Source organism: Synchiropus splendidus, chromosome 18 (assembly GCF_027744825.2).
Source record: "Synchiropus splendidus isolate RoL2022-P1 chromosome 18, RoL_Sspl_1.0, whole genome shotgun sequence".
NCBI lineage: Eukaryota > Metazoa > Chordata > Actinopteri > Syngnathiformes > Callionymidae > Synchiropus > Synchiropus splendidus.
The window spans coordinates 13,258,690-13,277,272 of NC_071351.1; the positions used below are offsets into that span (position 1 = coordinate 13,258,690).

Genomic DNA, 18,583 nt, shown 5'->3' on the forward strand with positions numbered 1-18,583 from the left:
CTCCAGGCCACAAGAGAGATTTAAATTCAGTGAGGGTTCACTGAGGGTTTCTGCATTTCACTGGTTTATTGATCCATTTTTGTGACACTGTTGTTTAGCCAACCATGGAAAGTGGAGGAGGTGGAATGAGAAACAATGTCATGATTGAAAGGGCAAAAGGTGACCAACTCCATTATAGGAAAACAGGCATATGAATCTGTAAAAATGTTATTTCAGAAGAGCCAATATTGGCACTGATGTATGCTGAGAGGAGCATCCAGCACTGCCCACTGTCCAGCCATTTTAGACTCCATGTTGAGAAGCGGACCATGCAAGAATGAGAAAACAACTGGTGGAGGGTTGCACGATGCAGCGGCGAGCCGAGCCGCGTACGCTTCCATCGGAGGAAGCCCCACTATGATTTGTGGCGTGACTGAACAGGCATGATGCCTGTGAGGCAGAAGAATATGGGGGAGGGGAAGAGAATGGAGGTGCACTCCAGAGAGGGATGGGAGGAGAGAAGGGAGGAGAGGCAAAGCAAGGGCACCGTTTGCACTGGTGGAGGAGAGAAGAGAGCGTGGTGATTGGAGGAGGAGGAGTGCAGCGTCACAGCATCTGAGGAGGAGATGAGGATGCTCCTCTGAACTGGGAGGGAATACAATCACAGGGAGAACGCACAGACCGCTCAGCCATTACCAGCTGGACGAACGCAGACGCCTCTGCGGGCTTCATTTCCACACCCACTGCTTTTGGACTCGACTGCCGCAGCCATGAATTATCTCCGCCGCCGTCTCTCGGACAGCACTTTTATCTCCAACCTTCCCAACGGCTACATGACGGACCTCCAAAGGCCTGACCAGGCTCAGCCTCCGCCGCCTGCCTCCACCACACCTGCCAAGTCTCCCACAGCAGCTGGGCCCGTGCCTCCTGCTGCTTCTCCTGCTCCGGAGAAGAAACCTCAGCCGGCCCAGTCCAGCGGGGCAGGATTCTTCAGCTCCATCACAAACGTAGTGAAGCAAACCGCTGCCTCAGCAGGGCTGGTGGACCAGACCCAAGTCACGACTCCAAAAAAGTTCAAGATTCTCTTCGTCATTGATGAACCCCAGCAGGAGTGGTAAGACTTGCAGTTTATTTAAATGTACTTCTCAGTCCCATTTATCTCCTACTGTCAATTGAAGAAGCCACATCTGGATCATGCTGCAGCTGCAGATGTGAATGGGTGCTGCTGTTGATAGATGCTAGTGACACGCTGAAGCCATGCTCTTAATATGCTCCACTGATTCTCCACTGAGGGAGGACCATAAAATGGGGGGGGGGAGGGAGGGTCTGTCTGATCTGCTGTCACGCAATCCCAAACACAACAGAACAGAATGTTTCCAAAACAAACAGGATCATTGGAGAATCATTGAAAAATACTCCACAGGTTGCTCAGTGGCAAACGCTCACGACTGAGCACTGCAGTGGTTTCCCCCCCGCCAATGGGGTTCCCCTGTGCCCTCATCGAGGCGATCACATGACAGCATGGACACGAACAGAGAGTCATTACCGTAATAACTGCATCCACTGGCCGACATTAAAACCCACAGCACAGCGGAATCTTCATTACAGCCTCCAGGAAAACCAACAACGTCGAGCTTGCTTTTAGACACCCACTTAGAGGACTACGTTTTGCAGAACCAATTTCACATTAATATATCATTCTGGTCAAATATTAATTTGAAAAAAATCTTGCTGGAAAATGTGCTCAGTGTGGAACATGTTGACAAAGACGCCGACACGCCGGTGACCTTCACAATTATAAAACTCAATAATTTGTCCCTGGTCCTCACAAGAGGAGGCAGGATGGGCTGTGAGGGGGCTCTTCAGTTTAATCCCTGGCAGATAAGAGGTTCTTGTGCCCAAAATATGCTCTCAAGATTAGAGCGAGCAATCAGCAATGTTCATTATTTTTGGTGAATTCATTTCAGATAGCCGTCCAACAAATGACAGCTCAGTCAAAAGAGGCATGTTCACATCAATATTTTTAGATGAAAACAAACTGCCTGCGCAGCAGAGGATTGACACAAGGTTTTGACACTTTTTAAGAACAAACAATAGAGATACATTTGCAGTGCTGAAGATGTTACCTAAACAAATGCAATCCCTAAACATGAAACCACTCCCTCAAACTGTTTTAAAAAAAAATCTAAAGTCAGTCCATCAAAACGATTCGCCTTGGCCTTGAGTTCGGCAACATATATTTTACAATATTTAGACTGGAGGATCAAAATTCACACCAGACAAACAGGTGTACATGAGATGGAATTCCAGATTTAAGGATGTATTTCATGTGTTTGTACAAAAACAGCACTGTCCTGAAAAGTTCATAAAATAAATGTTAACTGCACTAGATAGATACTGAAACATCCACAGAAAACCATGTTTAGTCGCTCCAGAACTTTCCTACTCAGGTATAAAATGACAGTAGAACTAACAGCCGATAATAAAACATAAAACTACAAGTCTATATTAGTATTCACAGATATTTTCCTCCCTTTTTTAAAGACAGCTGACGTACTCCACATTGCTTCGTTCTCATATCCAGCTCACTTTAGGAAACAGTTAGTGGCTTTCATGTGAGACGCCTCCTTTCGCTGAGAGTGCCATCTATTTTTCATGAATTCTCAATACCTCAGAGTGGTTTGTTCGCTGGGTGTTTCATTTGAATCCCCTTCACCTCACGCAGCGGAGGATTTAAAGATGGCTGATAAAACAATGCTAGTATTGCAGAGGAAATGATGAAAAAGCCACACACAGCGAGAAGATAAACGCTCCAACAGTTGGCAGCCAACAAGGTTATTAATTCTATTTCATAATACCTTATTTTTCCAACAGTGCTTTGCTACAGGCTTCTAGAAGATGATGAAATCCTTTAGCCTCAGAAAATGAAATCAGCTCTCTTGAGCTGCACACGGCAGGATGCTGAGGCATCTATATCTGTTTATCAAATCAGACGGCTGATATCTGGCCGGCTATTTATCTCCAACAGTACACAGACAGACAGACAGTCATATAGTTCATCCGTCTTCCACCGCTTGTCTCCAACATAGGTTTACTCTCAGCTTGTGAGGAGGCAAAACTGTGTATGGATGGAATGAGTTTTTGTCATTTATTTTCATACATCTACATTTCTTTTCATATAAATATACCTTGTTTCCGACACTGATCATTTCACTGCTTAAATTCAGCAATAGCTCCAAACCCCAAATCCACCATGAAGGCAGTTTCGGCTCCAGATTTTTTTTAAATCAACATCTCAAGCATTAAAAACAACTTTGTTTCACACCGCTCAAATCCTCAAAACCTTAAATTATGCAACAATGTGTGAATATTAACTAGACTGAGCGATGATGAAGCGTTTGAATCCAGTCTGTGAAACATGATTGTGACACAGCTACAAAGAATTTGGGAGCCCATTCAAAACATAGTATGTAGCCATCCATCAAGCAGCTTTTCAAGTCTCAGTCACACTCTTTGGTAATGCCATAAACCCTTCGGTGTCCTGAGTCACATATCGAAAAGGCTCACACACACCGACTTCAACACTGGTGTCTCACTGGCTCCAAAAATCACCAGAAAATGCCTCACATGCAAAACACTCTGCACAGTAGGAAACAAAGCAAAGCAAAGAGGCGATATTTATTTTCCCATATTTCATTTCTTGGTGCAGAAGTGGATCACCATTCCCTAATTATGTTAGGTATGAATTATTTAGTTTGCCCAACAGCAAGATGGGGAGGCGGGAAGGTCACACACCAGTGTTAGAATTAATCCAGAGTCAGGATTCTTCTTCTTCATTTAATATGTGGCCAGTTATTGATGTTTTGAAAGCCATTTTTTAAATGTATTATATTACTGTTAACTCAAACCACAGAAGGGAGGATAACCTGCGCTGAATCTGTTTTTCTCAGGGCAAAGATATTCCGAGGAAAGAAAGTGTTTGGGGATTACGACATCAAAGTGGAGCAGGTATGTTTCATCCTGATGTTGAAATATTCCGTCCTTCTGCTGCTCTGAACATGATTCAAAACTTCAGGCGGAGTTCAGCGAGATCAACGTCATGGCTCATGCCAATGGGACGTGCAATGTCAACATGCAGGTCCTCAGAAACGGAACTAAAGTTGTCAGGTGAGAAAGCAACATGGGTTTCAAGGGGAAGACCCGTGAGCAGCTGCGCCCCCTCTGGACAGGCTGACCTCCTTTCATTCTGCAGGTCCTTTAAGCCCGATTTCGTCCTGATTCGCCAACATGCCTTCAGCATGACCCAGAACGAAGACTTCCGCAACCTGATCATTGGGCTGCAGTACGGAGGAGTTGCGAGCATCAACTCACTGGAGTCCATTTACAACCTGTGTGACAAGCCGTGGGCGGTAAGCACTCCGCAGCTGGCAGGATCTGGGACGGAGGTCATCTAACCTGATTTATTTATCCGTGTTGTCTCTTCCGCTGATCCAGTTTGCTCAGCTCATTAACACCCAGCGGAAACTGGGGTCTGATAAGTTCCCTCTGATCGAGCAGACCTTTTATCCAAACTACAAAGAGATGGTGAGAATGAGTTACTCATTTAGAAACAGCGCCAGAAAATAACTCCAAAGAGATGCTTCTAATGCAGGTTAGCATGCCGTCCTTCCCGGTGGTGGTGAAAATCGGACACGCTCACTCTGGAATCGGAAAGGTAGAGCCATTTCTGAATTGGATTTGTGACATTTGAAAGAGGCTGACTTTCAGTGGTGTGTTCAGGTAAAGGCTGACAATCACAGCAAGTTCCAGGACATAGCCAGCGTCGTGGCCCTCACACAGACGTACACCACCACTGAACCACTCATCGACTCCAAGTATGACATCAGAATCCAGAAGATTGGCACGGATTACAAAGCTTACATGTATGTAGCGGAACACAGCCTGAACATTAAAACCCAGTAGCCAAATCTCACAGCACTGATTTGTTCGCAGGAGAACGTCGATATCAGGGAACTGGAAGACCAACACCGGCTCAGCCATGCTGGAACAAGTGGCCATGACTGACAGGTCTGAGAACATCACACATGACAGAAACCGGTTTTCATTTCACACCATCAATATCTCAACGGAATTCTAGATACAAGATGTGGGTAGACACCTGCTCGGAGATTTTCGGGGGCCTGGATATTTGCGCAGTGAAAGCCATTCATGGAAAAGATGGCAAGGATTACATCACAGAGGTAGGAGTGTTCCCTTTCCTGTGCATGTGGGTTCAACATTAGTTGCTTTGTTGAAAAATTCAGATGAGGAAGAATGCTGGCTTCCTTGCTCACTTCCATGTTGCCTTCCTTTCCTTATTGGTCCCTTTTCCTTCTTTGTTTGTTTCCTAGTTCATTTCCCGATTAATTTCTTCATAATAATTTCTTCATGTTTGTTTCCTTCTTTCCTCTTGATTCCTTGCTTCCATGTTCATTTTCTTGTTTCCTCCTTCGTTTCTTTGCCTCATTGTTTTCCGTGTTTGTGTCCTTGTTCATTTCTTTGTTCCCTTGTTCATTTCCTGATTTAGTTTGTCACCTTATTCGCTTCTCTCTTTACTTGCTACATTGTTTGTTTCTTTTTTCCATGTTCATTTCTCTTTCAGTTACTTTCCTTTGCATGCTTCCTTGTCTCGTTTTCATTTCTTTGTTTCCTTGTTCATTTCCTGACCGTTTCCTTATTCGCTTCTTTGTTTTCATCTTTACTTGCTACATTGTTTGTTTCTTTTTTCCATGTTCATTTCTCTTTCAGTTACTTTCCTTTGCATGCTTCCTTGTCTCGTTTTCATTTCTTTGTTTCCTTGTTCATTTCCTGACCGTTTCCTTATTCGCTTCTTTGTTTTCATCTTTACTTGCTACCTTGTTTGCTTCTTTTTTCCATGTTCATTTCTTTCTTTCAGTTACTTCCTTTCCTTGCGTGTTTGCATGCGTCCTTGTTTCCTTGTCTAGTATTCATTTCTTTGTTTCCTTTTTCCCGCTTCCTTGCTCATTTCTTTGTTTCCTTCTTCCCCGCTTCCTTGTTTAATTCTTTGTTTCCTTGTTCATTTCCCTATTCATTTCCAAATGAAATCGAACTGAAAAATACATGGACGGTTTTGTTTTCATGATTAAAATCCACTGTACTCTGTTGTAAGTGATGAGGATTCTTAGCATACAGGATCAAAAAGAATCACAGAATAAAAGACAATGGCTACTTCATTGGACACAATTTTATATTTTAAGAAAGGCCTCTGAAAATTTAGTTTAAGCTTGGATAATGTTTTGGGGTGAACTGCGTCACAAAAATGCTGATTGGGCAAAAAAAAAAATGGCAGAGGAAGGCTGGCCCCGGGGAGTAATTCAGTGTCTGACTGCCACTGCTGAGGCGCCACAGATACAGATGGATGTGAAGGTGTTCTACCGTTTACTGACCTGTGATAGGCGGTGGGTTCCTCTATGCCTCTGGTGGGGGAGCATCAGGCAGAGGACCGGCAGCTGATCGCAGACATGGTGATCGCCAAGATGAATCAGATTGCAGAGAACGAAGCCAATGCACCCAAAAGGCCGACAACCGTGCAGCCAACACAGGTGAGCTCACACTCCGGGACTGGCTCAACAGAAGGAAACATGACCTCACTCTCCATTTGTGTTCAGGGTGCTGGACAAAAGGGAGAAATAAGCGGAGAACCCACCAAGAATGGCGTCGGGCGTCCACCTCAAGGCTGTCTGCAGTACATCCTGGACTGCAACGGCGTCGCTGTGGGTCCGAAACCAGTCCAGGCAAACTGAGTCACCTCAGAGGAAAAGAAAAGAAAGGTATCAGATTCATCGGCGTCCCGTAACTGACGACAGCTCGGACGAGGATTTGTGTGTGGCTGCTGTCTGGATGAGTGATCTGGCTGGAGCGCTGCCCTGGACTGTGTTTTAACTCTATGCAGTGTCCCAATGTACTGTCTTCTTGTTGATTTGTGTGCTTGGATCGGTCACTGACGTCTGTGCTTTTCCCTTTGGAGCTATTGTTGCCTACGTTTGAAGCAGATCGTGCCTACACTGAGTCCAGTGATGCTCTTTGCTAACTTTTAGTTTGTCCTCTTACTTGGTTCCCTCCGCGTGTTGCTCTCGGTGGTATTCAAACTGTGAATTATCGTGCAGTTTGATATTTGTGTATCTCTTGATATGTGTATAGTACGTGGGCGTGTATGGCTGTTAGTGGTGATTATTTTCTAATAGATATTTATTTTTGTTTTGCATGACTGAAACAAAGACAGGTGCAAGTCGCTGAATATATCAGTGGATCAAGTGTGAAGTCGTTGTCCCTGTGGCTTTGTGAATGTGTCATAACGTATGGCAAATAACATGTATTCTCATCAGGAACCATTCATTGACAGAGCAATCACCCAACAGAGAATACTGCCTTTTCAAAGTTCATTTTTATCATGACTAACACAGTAATTATGAGATTAATATGGGGGGGTGGAGAGACTAATTCATCAGTCTTATAATATATAAATATATATATATTTTACAACCAAAGAGTTTAGATTTAGTCACAGTTTTGCACCCAAATCTTACATGTGAATAACAGCTGAGGTGCTGATTTAGCATATGAGTTGCTGTCTTCAGTAGAGATTACAAATCAACTTTATATTCTATAGTCATTGAAATGTCTGTCAGATATGACAATATGAGTGTGCAGTCAGGCCTTACTACCCTTGGAATTGCCATTTAATGCAGTTCAGGAATCAAACTCCGACGTGATGGAAAGTGCAATATATTAATCCCATGTTTGCTTTTTTTTAAATTTTGAAATCAGATCTTCCATCTTTAGATTCAAAAGCTATATCCATCCACATGTGGATCCATCCGACTCACCCGTTTGTATGTATTCTTAACAGCTAACTGGAGTCCAAATCTACTGTATAAACCGGCATCTAACAACATCCTGTATGTAACCATGGTTTCTATTTGGCAGAGCTCAATGTGAAATTCTTTTGTGTGAAGGTGTACCTTTGTAAAAAGCCATGCCTGAGGCTTTATGGATGTGATGTACTGTTATAACTAGGATATACGCCATGACATTAACTACTAACCATGGAGGAGGTTACAGATTTCTGTGATGATTCTAACATTGATGGTGTCGTCTTGTTGACGCGGACATGTCTAAGGACTTCAACAACACAGGGGCCATGGGAACAAACTCTGAAAACAAGCCGTGTTAGACTGTTGAAATCATGCTAAGAATACCATATACGTTGTGGGGGGGGAAATGTCAGTGGCAATAAAGCTTTCTTTGCAATATATCTCTCTTGTGTCATCAGGCTGTTTGTCTTCACTCAATATTACATGCATCATTCTACTACCTTTTCCACCCTGCCTGCACTTTCTTCTTCACTGCCCATGATCTCTTTTCAGTAGTGTGGGAAGATAAAACCAACAATCTGTTTCATTTCAGCAAGACAAATTTATTCTTATGGCTAATATGTTTTTAGACTGTTGCTCTTCTCCACACTCATTTCTTCAACAGTGACAGGGAAAAACAACGTACATTGTCATCACTGTACACTAGTTTTGGTTCTGCTTCCTTGTTATCCAATATATTGCTTAGTTTATCAATTAAAGGGCTCAAAATATCTCTTTAAAATGTAATTATATTATTTGTCATGGACCTCCTCTGTTGGAGATCATTTTATTTTATATTTTAGAGCAAAAAAAAGTGATATACAGACGAAGAAAGTGAACTGACAGCCAGCCAGTTGGTACCAAAGGCCCACCTCACCGAAAGTTCACTTGATTTAAAATGTCAGGCGAATAAAATGCGTCAAAATAAACTCCAGAATTCTTAGTTTTGCCAACAAACTTACCGAGAAGGTATCAGCTGTTGCTCGTTAAGGCGCGTTGATTTGTGCACAGCGTCACATGTGGTGAAGGAACATGATTTACTCCTCCGTGGTGTCACCGTACTTTTCTTTGAAAAACCGTGATAAAATTTGTTCTCACGACTTCAAATATGATGAGGGCGCCACAAGCCATCAATCCAGAGACTTCCAGTTAATGTGTGGAGGATTGTGCTGCCATCTAAAGGACCAGGTGAGGCGCAGCATGTTACGTAATAAATCTGCGCCGTTTTCATATGGCGCAGATTTATACGCAATAAAACATGTGTATATTGTGTGTTTAGCTTTTATTTGAGTGGAAGATGAAAGTGGAAAAATAATTATTTGAAAAAAAAAAATATATATATATATATATTTTCATTTATTTATTTTACTTTACGTCAATTATTGTGTTGGAATTTTATATTTAAAGGATCATGTATAAAACTGATTTTGTCACAGATATTGCACATCAATGAACAGGTTCCAACATAACAAAAGGGTGTCGGCAAGGATGAAAGGGAAGGTGTACAAAAGGGTGGTCAGGCCAGCAATGTTGTATGGTTTGGAAACAGTGGAGCAGAGATGAAGATGCTGAGCTTCTCTCTGGGAGTGAGCAGGATGGATAGAATCAGGAACCAGTATATCAGAGGGACAGCAGGCTAGATTGAGATGGTTTGGACATGTAGAGAGGAGAGCTAGCCAGTACATTGGTAGGAAGATGTTGAGGTTGGAACTGCCAGGCAGAAGGTGGAGAGGAAGGCCAAAGATGAGATTTATGGAGGTTGTGAAGGAGGACGTGAAGTTTGTAGGTTTGAGAGAAGAGGAAGCAGAGGACAGGGGGAGATGGAGGAAGATGATCCGCTGTGGGGACCTCTGAAGCCAGAAGGCAAAGAAGAATGAACAGGTTCCAACATAAATAAGAGAAAGTGCTGTTAAAAAAAAAGACAGTCACATCATTTGGCAAAAAGAAAATTAACTTAATTTTATTAAAATATCGAATAGACAAATTTCTCGCTGAGTTGACAGTGAAAACCTTCAACAACAGACGAGATAAAGAAACAAAAATTAGTCTTCAAATCACTTTAAATATTTAAGACAACGGTCCAGCTCAGGATAGTCCAGGATGACTCGCTGCAGCAAAGGCTGTTGAACTTGTGCAAAAAAAAAAAAAAAAAAAAAAAAAAAAAGTCACTCATCACTCACACAGGTTAGACGTCGACCCAGAACAATTCAAAACAATAAAAAGACACAAATGACCTTGTTTACTGATTTAAGACTAGTGATGTGCAACTATGTCGAGTGCTCCTTCGTGTGATAGCAGGAGGTGCAGGTTCTAGGATCCTCTTAAGGCAGTTTTTCCTCTCAAAACAGGACGGAACACGCTTCCACGTCACAGAACTCTCAAGCTTCCGTTGCATACGTCGGCAGCACTGTGCGGATATTTACACAAAAAAGTTGCCACTGTGACAATGTGCAGTGATGGGCAGAATAACGTTCCACCTTTCTTCTATTTACAAGACTCCTTCCCACTAGCTTTCGCTCTTCATCAGGCTCTTCCATGAGAATTTAAGGCTTTGTTAGCATTTGGACTGGAGCTGTAGTTTTCTTGGCCTCTAAAATACAACCAGTCTGGTGGAGGTCAGCGTGCAAGCGTTGATGTCCTCGGTGTGCGAGACCCGGTGCAGGGACGGTTCTGAGGCACTGCGGTTTATCTTAGGTAGAGCATGCTGCAGGAGCTCGATGGAGGACAGGATCTGAAAAAGAAGGGAATTACTTTGACTGTATAGTTCACTGGATTCCACCTCAGTGAGTACTCCAGCGTGTCCTCCGGGGTCACCAAGCTGTCACAGTCACCTGAGGGAAAAGTGGCCGCTCGTCCTTCAACTTCTTGATGCAGTCAGCCACCAACCGTTTCATGGCCTTAGGGCAGTTCTTGTAGAGTTTGCTGAGGTCCGGAGAGAGGTAGCCCCGCCCCACCATGAAGATGATCTGGGCGAAAACAAACCAGGATTGAAGCATCTCAAGTCATTTTCATGTGGGAGCGTCAGTCTTTCAGAGTGGGACACTCTTTAAATATAGACTCCTGCCGGACTGGCTGCCATAACACTGGAGCTTTTGTGCAGGTTTGATGCAGCAACAACAAGCACACAGCTCAGCACTGCACAAGACCCAGCTGTCAACGGAAAAAAATGACCACTAATATTCGCTAAAACCTATGCTGCAATTAACCTTTCAAGGTGGATCTGAGGTCTTTCACTATAAACAACATAAAGAACTTGTTCAGGAGCCAGCCTTATGTAACAGTTGAAAACCTGACAGGTTAAATCGACCTCACCTGCCAGAGACATAAACACAAGTGCACGCACACAGTCATGCCCTTCGAGCCCTCACACATCTAGTCTTGTGTTACTGATGCTAAAATTAGGGCAAAGGGTGCAGAGTTCTCCATGGTGGCTGGAGGCCAAAACCAAAAGCTCTGACAAACAGCCAATTGGCGCTCACCACTGGGAAGACAACTGGGAGGTGCAACAATACTTGAATTTCACTAGAAATTTAATCCACAAAAGCTAAAAAAAACTCCAAGTGAAGCATACAGATGTTCAATGCTGATCTTCAGGTAAGAGAGAAACCACTGTGCTGCACATCCATCTCACCTGATCTCGGTTAGCTATCTGTGAGTAAGGCAGCTCCCCTGTCATGAGCTCAAACAGAACTATTCCATAGGAATAGACGTCAGACTGGAAGCTGTAGGGATTGTTGTCCTGCATGCGGATGACCTCGGGAGCCTGTGAACATAAACCAGTTTGATTTTAAACCATCAACCGAACACAAGGAGTCTGAAATTCAACGCTACGCACCATCCAGAGAATGGATCCTGACGGCTGCTCCACCTGGTGAGACCCACTCCACCTGGCTTTCACTGTCGCAAGACCAAAGTCTCCGATTTTCACAGTCAGCCCTTCATGTAAAAAGATGTCTGCACTGCTGTCAAGGACGATAGTGGTGATGAAGCAGCCTTTAGTCACTCCAATGACCTCATGAAAAGGATACTGTTGGACTTCATATCCCGGTGAATGATGTTCTTCGCGTGCAGGTAGCTAAAACGAAAATAAATTCAAGTAAAAATGATGACATTTGCTTTTAAAAATAAGCTGCTTGGAGACATACTCCATTCCTTGAGCGGTCTGCCTCGCGATGTCTATGAGCTGGATCATTTTGAAGTTGGTCTCCAGGACGTGGATGTGTTTGTAGAGGCTGCTGCCCTCGCACCATTGCGTCACGATCGCCAAGTTGTCTTTTGTCATGTAGCCCATGAACAGGAGGATGTTCACGTGTCGGGTTTTCCTATTAACATTAGAAGAGGAACACAGCAAACAAAGATGAAGTTGACAAATTGAGTCATCTACAGCTCCTATGAAATCATAAGGTTGTTATCTGAAACACATGGGGGGGTTGTGTTGAACTGTTTGAGGCTTCTGTCCGTGGATCGTACTTCAGATTTTCAGGGGATGTTAAATAACATTTTTGAATGTTTAACAGCCTAAATTGGACGGCAACATGCCACAACTTCTCACCTCAGAACAGCCACTTCATTTCTGAAAGCCTGAAACTGCTCTGGTGTGGGGTCTGTCACCTTTAGGATCTTCACTGCTACATCACCTGGAAGCAAAAACAAGTGACCACCAATGCTGTAAAACTGGTGTCCGACACGCCACTAGATGAAAAGCGGTTCCACCTGAAAGTCGGCCTGTACTGAAATGAATTCCTACCGTGCCATTTCCCTTTGTAAACAGTTCCAAAAGAGCCTGAACCAATGCGGGACTGCAGGTAGACCTCGCTGGCTTCAATCTCCCAGTAATAGCTGGAGTCCCGCTTGTCACGAGGTCTCTGGATGAAGAGCAGCATTATTAATATTAAAGCATCAGAGTGGAGAAACTAGACACACTCACGATTTTATTTTTTTCCTGAGTGTTGAAGGACGGAACCCTCTCTCGATGAGCCGGGGCGGGAGCTTTAGATTGGGACTGGGACCAGCCTGTGGGACTTTGGCTGGGGGAACTTCCAGCTGCAATTAAAACAGAAAAGATGAGAAGAGGAACTGTGGTTGTTTGACCGTGAAGTTGAAGCCGTTTATGGCTTTGCATTGCAATTTGAGGGAAATTATCAGCACATAAAATGAATTTAAGGCACCTAATGATTTTTATCAACACTTAAAACTTCTTAAATTTGCAGATATGCAGCTGAAAAAGGAAAACTAAACTTACCTGAATCATGATCTCGCATAGCATCCTGTAGAGAGAGGAAAATATCAAATGTTATTCACAAGTACATTGCAGTCATACACCGACTGTGTATAGTGAGAGGAGACTTAACGTGACAAAAGCGAATCACTGATAGCATGTTTGCATGCCATGCTGTTCACACGCTTCCTAACCTTGTCTGCACTCTCTGAGGAGGTCTCGACAAAAGTCTGGGAGAGGTGCACAATACCCACTCTGCTCTTCAGCCAGAATCTCTGGCACCAGGAGATGGGGAAGGTATTCAGGCAGTCTAGCTACTCCCCAGCAGGGGATAACGTGACATACCAGCCGGTACAACCAGACAGAAAGGAAAAGGGTCATGAGGAAGGAAAGTGAGGACGGAATGGTAACAGCTTGACCACAAAATACATCGTGTTCAAACAAAAAAGCAGAAGCTAAATGTTGGGGAAGTCAGGTGCAGTCGATTTGGAATGGTAATGCAGCATCAGGGGAAGAAGCTTGGCTGTCTAACACTTCACTCAGATGCAGATAAGAAACACAAAAAGAGTGAGATGGGGATAGTTGGGATGCCACAGATGCATGTTGAAGGGTAAGATTGCTCTCAAGTAGGGGATATTTTAGGAGCGGCTGGAGAACCTAAGAGGCCTGCATGGTGTGTAGTTACCTCGATCATGCTGTTGTCTACAGGCAGAGTTGTGCTAACCATGTGCACGTTGGGTGTGGAGGTGGAGCGCTGCCGCTGCGAGAGGCCGACGCCGGTTGGCGGGTAGGGAGGGATGTAGTTGAACGCATGTGGCGTGGAGTATCGGTGGGCTGAGCTGCAACAGAAAACAGTTGAATAGTACAAACAAAACTCATGTTACATTACATCATAGCTGAGCGCTGTTGGGAGAGCAGATCCCTTTTTGTTTCACTACTTGAGATTGCCCTGTATGGAACAACTTAATACTCTGAGTGCTAATTTGGCAGCGCAGGGTGTGATTTTTTTTCCTTTTAAAAGTATTTTGAAACAACAGACCCCATTCACTTCTGTAATTACATCAGCCAGCGGACTGGTAAGCCAGCAAAAAGCCGAGGACGTCATTGAAAACAGGTTTTAATTCAATTAAGATTATGCTTCTTTACAATTCAGGGCACAAATTCGACTTTGTTGCGATGTAGTCTTGTAACAAGAGAGTACTATGACGGTCTAATATTGATGCTGACAGTTTTATGTCCATGGAATCAGCTTGTAAAAAATGATGGCATTTACCTCGGAAATCGTGTTAAAGATTCTCGCTTTCGACGTGAAGTCAAGGGTGGAAGAGATGGCGCGCTACTGTCACCAGGCGTGGGGCACAGGCTGATGTTTCGGGTTGAGAGCACAGATATTAGCAGATTGTGTGAAACAAGCGCGACAAATATGATCACATACGTGCACTGAAGTCTGACATACTGATGGTATCAGAGGTGCAGATAAGCTTTCACACATACCCAACACTTGTGAATTTAGAATAAAAAAAGTGAAAGAAATGCAACAAAAATCAGGTCTAAAAACCATCATGGGAGAAAGCTGTGTTTCCATGCAGGTGGTATTAGAAGCACTTGAATCACTTACAGCAGTTGCCTGATATTGCTCCAGTCTACACACATGGTGGGTACTTTGGTGCTACAGTGCTCATGGAATTTGTAGCCACAGGTTTGGCAACGGAAGCCGTTCAAAAGAAACTTCTGGCAAATATCACAGAACGCTAGCTTCAAATATGTTTTCCGAACCTGCAAAGGAGGGAGATTCTTATATACACCAGCATTTCTTGCATTTGATGTGGGGACTATACAAAAAAAGTACATACAAAATTGTGCGTCGTCAAGGGAACATGGTCTAAAACTTCCACCAGCAGCTCTTCTCCGATGAGTGAGGTGGAGTCGGTATTCCAGTCCATTCTTAACTTTTTACTGAATAAAAACAAGTCAGTGAGACACACATTGCGAGTGTTTTAAGAGAAAGAAGGCTCACCTTCTCTGTCCTGGTTGCAGCCGGAACACGGCGCAACACTGAGGCTGCAAACCTCGCACCTTCAAGGCCTTTATCAGGCAGCTCTGCAGAGTCACACCTGGTCGCACATTCACCTGAAACCAAACTCCTTAACAACCGCTCTTTTCCGAGCACGATGATACAAGCTTACCACAGTGCGTTGCTGGTTTGGCAGATACACGCGTATAGTGCTGCTCGTCTTTGAGTCAGGCATCTTGCTGTCATCTGAGGCGCGGCGCTGACACGGAAAGCCCTGAACCATGGTTGGTGAAAGACACGGGCCCTCGAACGCAGAGTCCTTCATTCCAAAGCCGTTACTCAGGGTCTTCCAAGCTCCCTGGAGGTGCTCCATTAGTCAAGGCAAGTGCTTTCAACGGTCTGAGGAGGGTGAAAAGGGAAAAACATAACACACAATCTCATACACAAAGGCGCATGCACACTTAATAGCTGTAATCACCAATGGAGCTCTGGATCAATAGTATAGAGGAACTCCTCTTCTTAATATAGACGGTGGAACTTTGAACTTTCAACGTCACATATTGACACTTTGGAAAGGTAATATTCTGATCCCAGTTGGCTTAGAGTTATTTCTGAAAGGTGACAAATGGGGAATAAAAGCCTGAACTTGTGAGTCGTGTTTTTCTTACATGACATTGTTGACACGTTCAGCAGCGAAAAGAGTAGGTCAGACTCTATACACCAGACTCTATGGGCATTAATGATGACCTCTGACACTGGAGTACATTGCCGTAACTTTCATTTGAGTTATGGCAGCAAAAACAGAACAATAAACATCAAAGGTTTTGCATCAAAAATAGGAAAATCAAAGCACTGAACATGCTCAAGAGAATATGTCTCAGGTAGTATACTCTCAAAAAAGTCATCTGGAGAGGAGAAAGTCTGCTGCCCCCGCAACCCGACCTTCCGCATGCAGAGGAAAATGTATCTTTTTGGCCACACTTTAATATTCCAAAGTAATAATCTTAAACAACATGAAGGTTTTGTTTCCACAACATCTCGACAGACAGAGCAGTACTTCACTGCAGGAGCTAACACCTCCTCTCACAGGCTTTCTTTCCATGCAGCAGCAGTTGTGATCAAAACACAGTTCTGTCATCCGTCCACCAGAGAGAAAACAAAACGCTGAGTGGTTTGAACCGCCTCACTTGTTGTAATGGTATAGCACAACTCCAGCAGAGTTTCACTGTGACACTGGTGCTCTCTCAACTTGCAAATATTAGCATTATTTGGATAGTTAGCTTCGCGTCAGAGGGATCAATCGTGTCCTAGTCAACTTAACAACACAGACGAGCCGGTTAGACGGTAGTAATGTGTGAATGATTTGTACATAAACAGAAGCTGGCTACTGTTTTTATCCGGCCTTGTAGATGAAGTTATTACTCAGGAGGCCCAAAGCAAAGCAGGCGAGCAACAACTTAACTTGACAGTGCAGTTCAATTCAACCCGTTTTTGCTTATATAACCGACGCATGACCAGTTTTTATACACGCTGTTAATGTGTAATACGCGTTTAAAGGTTAGTGCGGAGAGTAGCAATGCTAAGTGGCTACAGGCTGTATGCACTTACCAAGAGAAGTTTGGAAAGTTGCTCTCCGCCATAACTTCAGGAAAAACTGGCGTCGGTGACATCATCATACTCGAATTCAAACGAAGGTGGAAAGTTTAAATTGAAAATCGTTTTGACACTAGATTTTGTGTACCGTTAAAACGGAGACAACGTCGGCTTAAGCGCAGTTTGTGTCGAAAAAAAAACCGTTATCTCGAAGTCGAATTAAAAGCAGTTTAACAGTCCACGCGTGGAAAAAACAAAAAAATCCGTCCGACCGTAAATGTTACACGAAAGGGAGACAATACATGGCTTTCAAATAAAACGAAGATAATGATCCAAAAACCAGTGAATTAATTTCAATAAAGATGTTCATCTGAGAGCAGTTTGGTGTTGTGCGTCTGACTGACGCCAGATTGAAGTAGAAACGTCTGAAACGAGAGTTCCGAAGCATCACTCGCTGCGCAGCTGCGGCCCCAACTAAGCCCCGCCCACAAGACAACCGCTCTCAAAACCTCTAAAATTACGTTCAAAACGGCACTTATTTAGTTTCCGAACTACTTTATGCTAATCAACATGTTCACTCTGATATTCATTTCAATGAATTGTTTATATTTTCTGTTGCAAAAGCAACGTTGATAAACATGACGGATAACATAAAAATATATGTTAAATTTCACTCAAAATAAAGACGGGAATTTAAACAAATATATTGTCTCGAATTGTTGGTTTATAATTCTGAACAAGCGCGCCATCTTATGGCTTTTGTGCGGAAGTTGAACAGCATGACAGCCATGTCCGCGATGATGGAAACTAGAATAATCGACTTCAAAACTACCACATATATATACTCTATAATGTGCTCAGAAAATCAAATAAATGTATAAAAACTAATGCACAGTGCTTTAGTTCCGGCGGTGTTGTCCACACACAAACGCATGGACATGAATTAGTCATTAGCTTGCTTGTTTTCTTCCTTTCAAATTGGTGTTTGAAGGCAACGCATTGTACAGTTCACGCTCACCGTGTGTTCCATTTGAAGCATCCCGGACTTGGTCCCCTGAGGCCCTCTGATCACAGATGCTTCACAGGTCCCAACACTAAACTGGAGGTGACTCAGTCTTCCAATAAAGCCTCATCCCTGTCATCCCTGAGCTGCTGGCTTCACTTTGCAGCAGCACCCCACAGTTGTTTACTTACACTGCGCCCTCCTAAATATTTCATATCTGCATCACTAATATATGAAGCAGGTATCCCATCAAACACATCACAAGTGCCAAATTCTGTACCAGTGATGCTGAGGGCAGGGCTTTGTCACTGTGGACTGTTTTAAGGTAGACCCAATTATTCAATTCCCAACCAATCGACGCGAGCTATTTTACAGGAACTGATGCTTTGCAAGTGGCTGTATGTTGTTCTGATACGTTTTACATTACTCCGAAGGAAATTGGGGGCGCATGACAAAAGAGTGGGACGCAGACAGAATGATTAGTCCAGTCCACCTTAAGCTTGGTTCTGTTATTGATCTGATAGCAGGGGGCTATTTGTTGGATCCTCGTGCTGCCTTCACTGTCCGCTGACACTACTCCATGACGCAAAAATAAATATGTTTGTACATAACATTTAAAAAGAGAGAAACTTTCAATTACAGAGCCAACATATATTTTATTTTCATGAGGAGGAATCCCACTGAGACGTGTAGCTTTTATTCAGATCGTATAATGATCCGTACCTTCTCAATTTTTAAACATAATAGAAAGTAAATACATGCATTAATATGTGAAGTTAAACTTCTACGACCACATCGCAAAAGCTCTGAAAGCGAACATTTATTTAAACTTCACGCACAGATTGTGTTTTTCCTTTAAGAAT

The 18,583-nt window shown here is 43.4% G+C and overlaps 2 protein-coding genes across 5 annotated transcripts; one reads left to right on the forward strand and one right to left on the reverse strand.

Moving 5' to 3' along the window:
- The first annotated feature begins 544 nt into the window (after positions 1–544).
- On the forward strand, positions 545–8,282 carry syn2a (synapsin IIa). The gene is made up of 11 exons (XM_053850283.1): positions 545–1,093; positions 3,930–3,987; positions 4,055–4,146; positions 4,232–4,388; positions 4,474–4,563; positions 4,631–4,693; positions 4,759–4,901; positions 4,972–5,046; positions 5,117–5,219; positions 6,435–6,581; positions 6,648–8,282. The coding sequence occupies exons 1-11, from the start codon at positions 750–752 to the stop codon at positions 6,780–6,782; spliced, it is 1,407 nt and encodes a 468-aa protein (XP_053706258.1). The 5' UTR covers positions 545–749; the 3' UTR covers positions 6,783–8,282.
- A 1,561-nt stretch (positions 8,283–9,843) lies between these two features.
- raf1a (Raf-1 proto-oncogene, serine/threonine kinase a) lies at positions 9,844–17,935 on the reverse strand. Of its 4 annotated transcripts, none has more exons than XM_053849924.1 (17): positions 15,297–15,512; positions 15,128–15,240; positions 14,964–15,066; positions 14,729–14,886; positions 14,384–14,473; positions 13,796–13,949; positions 13,305–13,424; positions 13,135–13,159; positions 12,820–12,935; positions 12,640–12,757; positions 12,445–12,529; positions 12,038–12,214; positions 11,921–11,967; positions 11,728–11,846; positions 11,524–11,655; positions 10,724–10,858; positions 9,844–10,623 (listed from the first exon to the last, which is right to left on the reverse strand). In XM_053849924.1, the coding sequence occupies exons 1-17, from the start codon at positions 15,495–15,497 to the stop codon at positions 10,483–10,485; spliced, it is 2,034 nt and encodes a 677-aa protein (XP_053705899.1). In that variant the 5' UTR covers positions 15,498–15,512; the 3' UTR covers positions 9,844–10,482. The 4 variants fall into 4 exon arrangements, with proteins under 4 accessions (XP_053705899.1, XP_053705897.1, XP_053705898.1 ...); XM_053849922.1 differs by lacking the exon at positions 13,305–13,424 and adding an exon at positions 17,736–17,935 and having other exon boundaries at positions 9,846–10,623; positions 15,297–15,523; XM_053849923.1 differs by lacking the exon at positions 13,305–13,424 and adding an exon at positions 15,603–16,665 and having other exon boundaries at positions 9,846–10,623; positions 15,297–15,523.
- Between the last annotated feature and the right edge of the window lie 648 nt (positions 17,936–18,583).

Coding starts and splice junctions, on each gene's coding strand:
- syn2a (XM_053850283.1), top strand. CDS start 750: ATGAATTATCTCCGCCGCCGTCTCTCGGACAGCACTTTTATCTCCAAC. Junction 4,147..4,231: donor AACGGAACTAAAGTTGTCAG/GTGAGAAAGCAA, acceptor TTCATTCTGCAG/GTCCTTTAAGCCCGATTTCG. Junction 4,694..4,758: donor CTCACTCTGGAATCGGAAAG/GTAGAGCCATTT, acceptor TGGTGTGTTCAG/GTAAAGGCTGACAATCACAG.
- raf1a (XM_053849924.1), bottom strand. CDS start 15,497: ATGGAGCACCTCCAGGGAGCTTGGAAGACCCTGAGTAACGGCTTTGGA. Junction 12,936..13,134: donor TATGCGAGATCATGATTCAG/GTAAGTTTAGTT, acceptor TTTTAATTGCAG/CTGGAAGTTCCCCCAGCCAA. Junction 12,530..12,639: donor TTACAAAGGGAAATGGCACG/GTAGGAATTCAT, acceptor TTTTGCTTCCAG/GTGATGTAGCAGTGAAGATC.